Raw genomic sequence first — 13,169 nt, 5'->3', positions numbered from 1 at the left:
ACACTTAGATAGAGTAGCCACTCAGGTCGTTCTCTTTACATTTTTTTTTAGAAAAAAAAATTCCAAGTTATTTGATTTGGACCATATTTATAATAAATTATAGGAAAAAGTAAAAATGCATTCTTAAATTATCAGGCAATTTGTAATGTCTTCTAAACTTTTAATTTAATTAATGTCTCTCGCTCCCAAACTACTAAAAGATTGCAATATACATTTTTTGTACCAAAAAAAATCCTTATTTAAAAATTAGAAACAAAAAAAAAAATCATACAATTTTTTTTTAAAAAAAAATGGAGAAACTTCGCTTAACCCAATTTCATCACTTTTGCAATATTCTCCTAAAATTCAAAAACTATAAATTTAGTGTATCAAACTCTAAAAAATTTGCAATCTTACAATCACACCCTCCATTAGAATTTTCCGTTACTTGTAGTTCTTAATCATTCCTTATTTATTATCTCGTTAAATGACTTACATGCTTTTCCTCCTCCTCCTTCTTCTTTTTCTTCTTTCTTTGTTTGTTGGGCGCTTTATTCAAGCACAAAGTGCTGGTTATAGTAGGAGTATATTGATCAAAGCCAAATCAAGGGTTATATTGAAGGTACTTTATATACCATTGTCATGTTATTTTAAAAGCTTTTTCCTATTGTTTATCACCATTAATACTTCCAATTATTTATGTTTTTTGGTTGAAAGAAGAATGCAAATAAACACGGGCCAACTAATGACAGTGACAGTGCTGGTCCAAATAGAATTGCGGTACTAAAGGTACTTAAGTATACCTTTCTCATTTTTAATTTATTTCCCTCATTTTCAAAAAGTTTTCAGCACTAATGCTAATACGAGTGAAGAAAAAAAAGCAGCCAATTGGTGCTAGTGATAGTGTTGGTCTACAAGCATCTGTTGTAAGAAATGCCACACTTACACTTGGCACTACTATAGGAGGAGCCACACCACCCCCGAGATTTCCTACAAGAATTCTCCCACCTCCAGCACGGGGCAGAGTGCCAAACACATCATAGCGGAGGGGTCAAAAATCTCCAAAATACCCTTATTATTTTTTTAAAAAAATTAATTGCAATTTAAGGGTAATTTTGTCTCACATCCAGCATGGGGCAGAGTGCCAAACACATCATAACATAGGGGGTGAGAAATCTCCAAAATACCATTATTATTTTTTAAAAAAAATTAATTGCAATTTAAGGGTAATTTTGTCCCACCTCCAGCATGGGGCAAAGTGTCAAAACATATCATAACGGAGGGGTGAGAAATCTCCAAAATACCCTTATTATTATTATTTTTTTAAAATTAATTGCAATTTAAGGGTAATTTTGTAATTTACAAAGTTTACAGGAGTAGTATAGTCATTTTACCATTTAATCATCTGATTTTACTCACAATCCTAACGGGATGAGTGTGATTGCAAAAAATTAAAAGTTTGATACACTAAATTGAGAATTCTTAAACTCAATTTTTTTTTTTATTTTTTAAGGGAGGGGGGAGGGGAAGAAGAGAGTGGGATTGTAAAAGTAATAGAAGTTTAGGGAGTTTAAGTTAAGTTTCCCCTAAATAAAAATTGGTGACCCACAGTGACCGTGGTTTTTTTTTTTTTTTTTTTTTTTGGGATTTATAAGAGTATTTATCTTTTTGAGCTTTTTTAGGGGTGTTTTGTCTTATTATGAGACAAAAAAGGTCTATAGCTTGGGAGAGACATTGCTTCACTTGAAAGTTTGATATTTACAAATTGTTTGATAGTTTGAATGGAATATGTGTACTTTTTTTCTAAATGAAAACATTGCAATCTCACCTCTTCTGTTAGGGTTTGAGGTGAAATCAGGCTGTCAAATGATAAAATGACCCTTGTACCACTGTAAACTTTATAAAATTACAAAATTATCAAACAAAAAAAAGGTTATTTTGGTAATTTTCTTTTGTATTCTGTTAGGTTTTAACCAAAAAAATCTTAATGGAGGAGTGAGATTACAAAAAATTAAAAGTTTGATATACTAAATTAAAAGTTTTTAAATATTAAGAGATATTGTAAAATTGTTAGAAGTTTAGGGTATTAATTAGGGAAAAATAATATTTAGTCTCTAAGTTTTCATCTTATTTGGATTTAGTCATTAGGTTTTCAATTTAAAAAATAAGATCCTTAAGTTTTGCTTAAATTTTAAAATTGATCTCTCTATTACTTTACGGTTAAAGTTAACGATTTTTTCATTTATCACATGTGTTTCATTTGACACTATAGGATGAGGAGTGATTGGTGCACAACGGTTGTGCAACTGTTGTACTCTAGAGACATAAGGTGGCTCTTACGTGGGACCTATGTGGTGAAACCTACCATATGGGACCCACTTTATGTCTCTAAGACCTTGCACAAAAGTTGTGTCATTTTTCAATGTTTAAATTCTAGAAGATTAGAATGACGAAGAAAATGATTTTTGTTTATTTTTTTATGGATGATTTGACGTTTAATGATGTAGATATGGATGCTGATATATTAATGAGAAATGCTAGAACATCTCCTGGTGTTCTCCTGCAATGAGATAGATGTAATTAAAAAATTACATTTATGTCATTTTGGATGGCATAGATGTAATTTTTTTAATCAAAAAAATTACATTTATACCATTCTAGAAGAACACCAGGAGAACACAATGAGATGCTCTAGCATTCCTTTATATTAATTGAGACACACATGAAATATTACAAATTATTGATTTTTGATGAAAAAAGTGACAAAAGAGTTTATTTAAAATTTGTACAAAACTTAAGGATTGTATACTTAAAATTAGAAATTCAATGATTAAATCCAAATAAAATAAAAATTTAAGGACTAAATATGAGTTTTCTCCGTTAATTAAGTAAAGTCTGTCCAAATATTTATCTATTTATTAAACTGTTAATTTGCTATTTGCATTCACCCGTCTATTTTATGCCGGAGCCCATTTACTTGCAGCTTCCCCTGCTCTGTTGCCGTCTCCCTCATCCCACACACAAAAAGTTCTCTGATCGAATATCAAACTTGAGCAAAACCCCAGGGTTTAGAAATGGGCGATTTTGCTGTATTCTTCTAACCACTTATTTTTCCACCATTCTACTTGGCTCAAGAATGGGTTCAACTTCAATCACTACTTCATCTCTCTACTCTCATGCAGAAATTCACAGCTCCAATTTGCTTAACCGCAGGCTTGGCAAGTTGCTCAAACCACCGCCACCATTCATCAATTCACACAAACCGCTCTGTCACCCAACACTCCCATTTCAACGAACCAAGCTTCACGTATCTTCAGGGCACTCTCACCTCCTCACACGGTTCTGTCAATCCCCCAGTTTTAGCATACCCACTTCAAAACTCTCACATTCGGATTCTTCTCTCTCACCCCAGAAGTTTTTTTCTACGTTTTTGTCAGAAAAGATAATTGTTTTTCTTATTGGGTCATTTATTTTTATGGGGTGCTGTAAAAATCGAGCAGCTATAGCATTACCTGCTCAAACAAGTAGTTTTAGTGCAAATATGGAGGATAAAAGAGATACCCAGAAAAGGGAAAATGAGGAAGAGAAGATGTTTGAGGAGGTTTTGGAGAAGGACCCAAGAAATGTTGAGGCTTTGAAGGTGGTTTTATATGGGAAAATGAGGAGAGGGAAGACTAAAGAGGCTGTGAAGTATGTGGAGAGGTTGATTGATGAGGAGCCGGACGAGGTCGAGTGGAGGCTTTTGATGGCGCTTTGTTATGAGACGATGGGGCAATTGAGTAAAGCTAAGAGATTGTTCGAGAAAATCTTGGAGGAGAGGCCTCTCTTGCTTAGAGCTCTACATGTATGATTCATCGCTTGATTATTTCCGTTTAATTTTTAGTTTTGGTTGGAAGTTTTTTAAATGTTGATGCCGTATACATGCATATGCTTTGTGATTCTATAGGTGTATCTTGTATAATTAGTAAAATGTTTTAACCTGTTGCAGCAATGGCGTGACTTTGCTTTGTCTTGAATCCACTAGGTATGGAGAGTTATGTCCTCCTTCGGGAAGAAGTGAATGTCATTGCAATTATTTGTGAATGGCGATCTTCTTTTTTATCTCATCCACAAATTATTTACTCAAAGATATTGGAAGTTTGCTTTGCGTGTTTTCTGAGAAGGGATATTTGATCAGAGTTTTTAGGCATCTGCTGTAGTCTTGGCAGATTCTTAGATCTTATCTTCAACAGATGTAGCATGTAGGTCATCAGTCAATAGAGATGTTATTTTTTTTATTTAATGAGATTCAGCCCTGGTATCTAGCTGGCTTAATGCATCTTGAAAAGCATTACATGGGTGTCATATTCATTCAACGTTATCTGTATGCAGCATATATACATACACCATGCCAGATTCGTAAATGCATTATGTTACACCTGACCTGTTCAGAGGTCTTTGCTTGTGAGCAATGAAACTCAAAGCTGTACTTATTCTGCAGGGTTTGGCATTGGTGATGCACAAAAACGATGAAGGCCCAGCTGTCTTGGAGATGCTGAATAAGGCTCTGGATACTGCTCGGCGTGAAAAAAGAGTCACTGAGGAGAGGAATATAAAAATTTTAATTGCACAAATGCATGTTGTAAAGGTGATGTGTAATCAATCCTAGCTGCTTAAAATTTGTAGATCTGTCAACTGGGGTGTGGGGGGTGCTTGATGTCTAAACCATGGAGATTATATCCTTTTATGGTTCTTAAACTACATTTTAAGGCACAAATCCATCTTTTAATTGAAGTCATTACAAATAAGAAAATAATGTTTAACTGGTGGGACCAATGTTATTTAGTGTTAAAAAAATGTAAGATCTTCTCATTTGTAAATTACTTTTACTTTTATGTCTTGCAGGGGGAATTGGATGAGGCCTTGAAGAAGTTTCAAGATCTGGTTAATGAGGATCCTCGAGATTTTCGGCCTTATCTGTGTCAGGTGAGTCTGTTCACACTATTTGCTTGCTGTTGCTGCTAGTTAATATATGGTTAATTTGATATGCAATGTTCTCTATAAGTTTGCTTTGTGGTTTAGATCTATATCCTTTTGTAGTCACATTGTCTACACCGTGAATGGAATTGCATCTTGATTTGTGTCTGTATTTCATGATTTTAGGCAATAATCTAGGGTAGTTTAATTACTGAGGGTTGATATAGTTCATTCTCAACTGCCCGGCCCCGGGGGGGGGGGCGGGGGAAGGGCGATGTAGCACAATCAACAGAGAACAAAAATCACACGGTGAAAATAGGGAAATGAGAGGAAAAAGAAACTAAAAGATGGAGAGAGAAAGAAGAAGCTAAGGGGAGCGAAAGAGCAAAAATGGGAGAGAAAAATGAGTTTTGATTTTGAGAGGTCCTTGGAGGATATTCTATTCTCTTTCTTCCATACTTTGTATCTTTAGACTGCGGCCTTTGTATCCCCTCTGACGATTAATTATGATGATTTTCTTGTTTGTTTTTCTCTTTTTAGTTAGGTGTTTCCTCTTGTATACCCACGGTGTACTTAGGGGCGCTTTAAACTTTTAATAAGATTAGTTTATTACTTATCAAAAAAAAGAAAAAAAAGAATAAACTAGGGGATGGGAAAAAGAGAGAGAAATCATAGTCTACCTCCGATGGAGTCCAAAATACGCTTAAATAGTCTGACTAAACCCTAATTTAGGGCAATACCCATTCAGTAAATTACCCAAAATAATATAGGGCAACACCCATTTATTGAATTACTCAGAACACTCTTGACTCTTAAAAATTTAATAAAACATAAAACTAAATACTAACCCAATTAGCTAATAGGACCTAAATAAAACTAGGGACCAATATTTCGTGTCTCGCCCTGTGCATCAGCGGGACTAGCCTCAATAGTTCCACTGGGCAAGGGAGGTGCAGACCCCTGTTGTATTGGAATTGGAATTTTGAATACATGTTACTTTTCATTTTGCATCGTCCAGATTTCTTGCTAGGTTGGATAACAATACATGATAATTACTTGATTACGAAATGCACTTTACTATGGACATGACACTCGCAAGTAGACATTTTTTATCCCCTATTGGCAGAGAGAAATTGAATTTCAGGAGTATGTTGTGAGGATTTGCTTTTGTCTTCTGTCCAAGTTCTTATGAAAGAACCAGCATCAAGCATAAAAGAAGTATCCGTGTCCAAGCACAGTGCTGATTGTCTTTTTTGAATTGATTGTAACTAATTAGTATGGAGGTGAAGCAAAAAGACGTGAACTGAATGATTTAAAGAATACAAAAATCATTGCTAATTATGGGAATTTGTGGCAGGGAATTATCTACAGTCTGCTGGAGAAAAAGAAGGAAGCTGCTGAACAGTTTGAAACATATCATGCTTTTGTACCTAAAGAGTTTCCTCAAAGGGGATTTCTGGATGATGTTGTGTTGGCAGCAAAAACCCAGTCTCGGGAACGGCTTCAGGAGGAGTTTAATACTGAATTCTTGAACAAGTAAACCATTCACACCTTTTTTTATTTTTCTCTGGGTGAAGGAGAGAGGGGGTTGTCTTGCACATTATTTGTGTTGCTGGTGGCTTTTCTGTGTGTGCTTAGAAGGTTTGTTGTAGTTGGGGGAGAACTTCAGAAAGTGGAGGGAAAACATGTGATTCTAACGGCTCTGAGCAAAGCGGTTGGCATGTGTAGTTATGAGGACACAATTTAAACTGTGAGTGATACATAATACATGGCTGGTAATGGTTGCATTGAATTTGATTTGAAATTGAAGTGCTTATGTGAATTCAATTCATAAACTTAGAGGAGGAATGTTACACTTCACACTCGTTTATTACACTGACTAACATGAAGTGTTTTTAGTGGTTTGTATTTTTTTTTTTTTAAGTGGTTGACGTCATAAGTCAATGAAAACACGTTATGTTAGTTGGTGTGACGTAGGTGTGATAAAGGAGTGTGGAGAGTAGTATTATTTTAAATCTAGGAGTGCACTCAGACTCTGTTTAGATTCTATTATTTAGGTTAAAATGCATTAACAACGCTCGTGGTTATTGGATATACCATAGAGGTCCCTTGAGTTTTAAAGCTTCCAAAAATGATTTAATCAAGTCCTTGTGTAATGTACCAAGAAAATGTCACCACTATCACATCACAAATTTGATTGGCAGTTTGAATGAAAAGGTTAGATGTTACCAAGAGGAATTATTTGTTAGGAGAGAAAATGTCCCTGCAATGTTCTGAGCTTTGTCTCGGCTTGTTTGTAACTTTGTTACCCTTTGGGAGCGATTAATGAGATTTCTTCTCTTCCCTTCAAAAAAAAAAAAAAAAAAAAAAAAAAAGAAGAAGAAGAAGAAGAAGAGGAATTATTTGTTAGGATAGAAAAAGATTCCCATGCCTCCTCTTCTTCAACTTATTCGGACTCACATTTTCAATCGTCTCTGTATTTTTCAATTGAATTGTATATATCTCAAAGAATTATATAAAATGAAAAAATTGGATCAATCCGACGATCAAGTGCAAAATCATTGCATTCTCAAGCTATAGCGTTTTAAATTGTTGTGAGACTTATTGTGTCGATAAATGAGCATTATTAATACGATCTGCGAACTCGATACTAATTTAATACAAAATTATTATGTTTTAATTGAGGGGTTTAACATGCTTAATAAAATTAGTAGAGTAATAATTGACTTATATAATTTTATACGCATATTTCAACATAATCTAAACTGGACATGTGATATAAAAGCTATCAATTTTTGACACGATCCACGAATTTAATACGAACTCAATATGAAATTAGCTTGTTAGGATTAAAGAATCTAATCTATTTAATTAAATAAGTTGGGTTAAAATTGACTTATATAATCTTATATTTACTTGATACATGAACACAAATTCTCCATTCGATATACCATAATTGTTATAACAAGTTATTACCATTGCAATTTACTAGGGCTGAAGTTAAAAAATTATTTACGTGATAATTCTTTTAACGGCGCTAAATATTGGATTATGATTCTCTATAATTATTTGTCTAAATTTAAGAAAATTCATACAGGTGATTATGTGAGACTACTTATGAGACCTACCTGATAAAATAAAAATTGGGTCGCTCAATCACTTATCCAATCAGGTGGATCCTATTAGTGGTCTCTCACAATCACCAATTCTTTCAAATTTAAACAAATAATTGTGGAGGATTTCTAAATATTAGTCACCCTTATCATTAAAAAATAATAAATAAAAAATCTCCGCGATTCAACGGTCCTATATATATATCTGTTTTTTGGTTCAGTTTTGAGTCAAACTCACTACAGCATGGCTCTGGAAGCTCCACCTCGACTTCCGAAACCGATACCCGCCTTTCCACAAACCCACCGGTTCGCCGCCTTCGGAACCTGTTTACCTCCATTTCACCACCGCCCTCTGTCACCGGTTCCCCAGCTTCGGAGAACCTGTCTCCGAGCACCAACTATACTCCGGTCGGCGGTTTCTGAAGCGAAGGAGAGTGCGGTGACGGAGGGGCTACCGGAGCCGCCGGTGAGAATAGTGGCCTTGGTGGGCGAGGGAAGCCTCAGCCCTCTGAACCTCGCACCCTGGCAAGAAGTCATACTCCACACTGTAAGTACCGATTTCGAAAAAAGCAAAAAAGCAAAATTGAAATTCGCTCTCGCATTGATAGGTTTTGGTAAGCTGAAAATCGAAGGAAAACGATTTGTTTGAAAATGGGTTTACAGAATTTTCTGACACTCTTTTTGTAAGCAGGCAAAACGATTGAAATGGGTTGATGAAGGTTATGAAATGCTTGTATTTACTGATAGTGTTTGTCAATCTGATGATGATAATGCTAAAACGAGCCTGCGAAGGGAATTAAGTCGTACGGATATTTTGGTTATTGTTGCTGTAACAAATGAAGAATCAGTTTTGTGGATAGAGAGCAATTGTAAATCTATCCAAAATATAATCTGCTTTGATTCGTCCCACAAGTTAGAAAACAAACTAGGAGGGTCTTATGTTGGAATTGAAAGAAAAGGGAAAATATTTGACAAAATAGTTGGGCTTTCGCGTTCGAATGAATCCGTGGAAGTAGTCCGGACTGTATCGGAGGCATGGGATCGGCATAATTCTGATGATATAAGGTTCTGTTTGCTGGTAATAATCAATGCTTATATAAGGCCGGTCCCAATCCTAAAGAATCTGAGATCAAAGGGATTGTCCACCCTGAACTGCATGGTCAAGAACTGTGGTCCTCAGATACTAAACTGCCTCTTAGATCCTAATTGTAGGAAAGCCCTTCAGTGCTTGAACCAGTGCAGTCCTGTGGACCAAGTGTGTAATTATCGGTGTATTGCCTCGTATGAGAGTCCAAATCTGGAAGCATTTTCTCTGTGTGTGTTGCAGAAGAACAATTGTCTTGAACTGGATGCAAAGATCCCCGAAAAGCCGTATGTGCCTCCCATGGTTAAGTTTCAAGGGAAGGACTTGTGTCATGAGGCTGCTGAAGATCTTTTTGTTGGCTGGTTGGGGAGTTTGAACTGGAGTTGGCGTGTCGTGGCTGGCCAGAACCCGGCTTATGACCAATTTCCATGCCAGTACCAGCTATTTTATAGGGGAAAGGCAAAAGGATCATTCTGGTACGAGCCGGTTTTTCAGGTGAAAACATTGGAGGGGGGGGAGATGGTTTGGAGGAGGAGAAAGTATCGGGTTAAGAGAGCGAAAATGCCCGGGACGTTCTACTTCAGTGTGTTGGATAATGGGGTTGTTTCAAATGAGTTTTGGACAATTGTGGATGTATCTGATGATCTTAGTTGGGGTTTGTTTCATTACAGTGGGGCTGCTCGTGCTGCCGGACAGTCGTATACAGGGGCGGTGCTTGTTAGTCCAGATGGGGCATACCCAAATGACATGGAGAGGGAGAGATTAGTTTTGGCATTGGAGAAGTGTGGAATTAAAGACTGGGAGCTATATGCAGTGGATAATTGTTCATGTGTAGATCCTCCATTGGGAATTCCAGAAGGTGCAAGTTTACATTCTGTGATCAAAGTTAAAGATGAGAAATGGGCCTCTGTGTAGGATTTGCTTGTAGCTTAGCCAACCAAATTCTACAAACAGGAGTCTAGATTTGTCAAAAAAATATAGCAAGGTTGAATAGTAATGGATAGGTACATCAAATTCAAGTCCAATTTCTCATATTCTGGCTCAAGCTTCTCTGCTTGCTTACTACTTTTGTTCACTCTCTTAGTCTGTTTTGTAAACTTGTTTTTTGTTAATTTTGCACCTGATAGAGATGTAAAAGGAGAATTATTTGTATGAATTAAAGATGGAACTCATTATTCATAAAAAAAAAAATGGAACTCACGGAGTATAGCATATCTGGAAATGGGGGGAAATTTAAATGTCCTTTGTGATGTTCTGTTGCTCAATGAAAGTTTTTGCTGGAAAGAGAAATCTTACAATCTCTCCTCCAATTTCAATTATCAAAATCCAATCTCAAAAATGGGCTCGTCCTTTGCTTAGGGACAAAGAAATGAAGCTTGGACATGATAATTTTGCACAAACTAAAGACAATCGAAGAATCAAAAGAAACAAAGAGAGAATTTGGAGCAACCAGCTAGCGTGCTGCTGCTGCTCCTCTGTTTTTCATTCATGCATAACGTGTTGCGTGTCAAAGAACAATACAAACAAACAAAAGAATAGGGAAAAGTACATTTACCTCAATCAAACTAATATTTAATTTGTAATATTGCAATGTCTTCTCAAACTACTAAAAATTTACAATATATATATATATATATATTGTCTTGTAAAATGATAAAAATGCTCACAATTTTTGTTTTTAATAAGACAAAAAAATTCTAAAAAAATGGGGAAAAAAAAAAAGGATGACCCACAGTGGGTGCTGTGGATTGTCACCACTTTTTTATTTTTATTCACCGTATTTTTATCATTTAGGGAGGTATCGAAGCTGTTTGCTAAGTAACTGTGAATTAGAATATTTATTTGAATAGTAATAAGGAATGATTGATGTGATATAAACTTTTATAGAAAAGTAAAAAAAAATTGTTTTGTAGTGGATTTTTTTATTTGAATAGTAATAAAAAATTATTGATATGATGTAAAAAGTGTAAAAAATTCAACTTTTTTTATTTGATTTTCTTTTAGAGAAGTGAAATGAGAATCGAAAATTTTAAGCTCGGTTATCAATCAACTTCATTGTATTTTTCTCTTTTTTTGTAGTTTTGAGGAACATTGCTGATTTGCTGCTGCAATAGGATGGGGACGTTTGTTAATTTGAAGGATAGGTTTACTTTTCCTAAAACTAAAAGAATATAATAACGTAAAGTTCGGATCATCCAGACAAGTTCGGATCATCCAGACAAAGAAATTTGCATTAGTATCTACAAAAGTAAGTTGCCAATGGGGAAAAAATAAAACAATAATGCATCAGCCGGGAATCGAACCCGGGTCTGTACCGTGGCAGGGTACTATTCTACCACTAGACCACTGATGCTTGAGATGATAGATCCCTCAGAGTTTATTATACTAATATCTTTCTTTTTTTGTAAATTTTTTTTTTGAAAAAAGTACACATAACCCCCTCAAACTACCACATCATTGTCAATGTACCCCCCAAACTACCAATTGTGTCAATCTCCCCCCTTAAACTACAAGAAAATGTCAATGTCCCCCTAATGACAAAAATGCCCTTCATAAAATTATTAAAATAAAATAAAAACTAAAAAAACTTATTAAAAAAATATAAAATAACAAAAATTTATTCCAAAAAAAAAAAACTGTTTTTTTTTTTTAAAAATAATAATAATATTTTTCAGTTTTTTTTTCTTTTAAAAAAATTGTTCTTTTTCGTTTTTTTTTTTAATTTAATAAAAACAGGTTTTTTTTTTTTAAAAAAAAAAACATTTGTTTTATTTTTAAAAAATAAATAAATAAATTTCAGTTATTTTTTGTTTTTTCGTTTTTTTTTTCTTTCAAAAAAAATTGTTCTTTTTTGTTTTTTAATTTAATAAAAACTGGTTTTTTTTTTTTTAAAAAAATAAATTTCAATTATTTTTTGTTTTTTGTTTTTTTTCTTTAAAAAAAAATTGTTCTTTTTCGTTTTTTAATTTAATAAAAACTGGTTTTTTTTTTTTTTTTTTTTTTTCATTTGTTTTATTTAAAAAAAAAAAAAAAAAATCTCAGTTATTTTTTAGTTTGCTTTTTTTTTTTTTTTAAATAAAAAAATTTGTCCTTTTTTTTTTTAAAAAAAAAAAAAATTCATTTTTTATTTAATTTTTTTTTTAAATATTTAATTTTTAGTTTTTTATTTATTTTTATTTATTTTTTTTTTTAAGTTTTTTTGTTTTAGTTTTAATTTTTTGAATTTATGAGTACATTTTTGTCTTATTCAAAAAAAATTAGGGTTATTTTTGTATTTTTGTTAGTCTTAGGGGGACATTGACATTTTTTGGTAGTTTAGGGGGGGACATTGACACAATTGGTAGTTTATGGGGTACATTGACAATTAAGTAGTAGTTTGAGGGGATTATGTGTACTTTTCCCTTCTTTTTTTTTGAATAATTGCAACACTGGTTCTTGGGGTTCGTCTAAATTACGAATTACTCTATGTGATATAAAAAGTTCATGGAGGGTCCTTATGATAAACTATAATTACGAATAACTCTCTGAACCCATTTTCCATCCATTAAGTTAACAGAATCCGTTAGTTTGCCACGTCATATAAATAGTGAGACAATCTTTAAATGTTATTTGTATTGTAATCCGCTAACAAACTCTATTAACTTGGTGGACAGAAAACAGGTTCAGAAAGTAATTTGTAATTATAGTTTACTACAAGAACCCTTCATGAACTTTTTGTATCACATAGAGTAATTCGTAATTTAGACGAATCCCAGGAACCAGTGTTACAATTATCCAAAAAAAAAATTTACAAAAAAAGGAAGATATTACTAAAATAAACTCTGAGGGATCTATCATCACAAGCATCAGTGGTCTAGTGGTAGAATAGTACCCTGCCACGGTACAGACCCGGGTTCGATTCCCGGCTGATGCATTATTGTTTTATTTTTTCCCCATTGGCAACTTACTTTTGTAGATACTAATGCAAATTTCTTTGTCTGGATGATCCGAACTTTACGTTATTATATTCTTTTAGTTTTAGGAAAAGTAAACCTACC

At 33.9% G+C, this 13,169-nt stretch overlaps 2 protein-coding genes and 2 non-coding genes across 4 annotated transcripts; 3 read left to right on the top strand and 1 right to left on the bottom strand.

Annotated features, from left to right (window-relative positions):
- Window positions 1–2,937: 2,937 nt before the first annotated feature.
- On the top strand, window positions 2,938–6,739 carry LOC133858118 (protein SLOW GREEN 1, chloroplastic). The gene is made up of 4 exons (XM_062293564.1): window positions 2,938–3,823; window positions 4,460–4,606; window positions 4,864–4,944; window positions 6,293–6,739. Exons 1-4 carry the CDS (start codon window positions 2,939–2,941, stop codon window positions 6,473–6,475), a joined length of 1,296 nt encoding a protein of 431 aa, XP_062149548.1. The 5' UTR covers window position 2,938; the 3' UTR covers window positions 6,476–6,739.
- A 1,474-nt stretch (window positions 6,740–8,213) lies between these two features.
- LOC133856608 (uncharacterized) lies at window positions 8,214–10,177 on the top strand. The gene is made up of 2 exons (XM_062291666.1): window positions 8,214–8,595; window positions 8,740–10,177. Exons 1-2 carry the CDS (start codon window positions 8,293–8,295, stop codon window positions 10,045–10,047), a joined length of 1,611 nt encoding a protein of 536 aa, XP_062147650.1. The 5' UTR covers window positions 8,214–8,292; the 3' UTR covers window positions 10,048–10,177.
- Window positions 10,178–11,414: 1,237 nt separating this feature from the next.
- On the bottom strand, window positions 11,415–11,485 carry TRNAG-GCC (transfer RNA glycine (anticodon GCC)). The gene has a single exon. It is a non-coding gene; the product is annotated as a tRNA-Gly (tRNA).
- A 1,489-nt stretch (window positions 11,486–12,974) lies between these two features.
- Window positions 12,975–13,045, top strand: TRNAG-GCC (transfer RNA glycine (anticodon GCC)). The gene has a single exon. It is a non-coding gene; the product is annotated as a tRNA-Gly (tRNA).
- The last annotated feature ends 124 nt before the right edge of the window (window positions 13,046–13,169 follow it).

The sequence above is a fragment of the Alnus glutinosa genome, chromosome 14 (assembly GCF_958979055.1).
Source record: "Alnus glutinosa chromosome 14, dhAlnGlut1.1, whole genome shotgun sequence".
NCBI classification, from domain to species: Eukaryota; Viridiplantae; Streptophyta; class Magnoliopsida; order Fagales; family Betulaceae; genus Alnus; species Alnus glutinosa.
The sequence above is the reverse complement of the archived record's forward strand: the minus strand, read 5'-3'. Positions and strand labels throughout refer to the sequence as shown.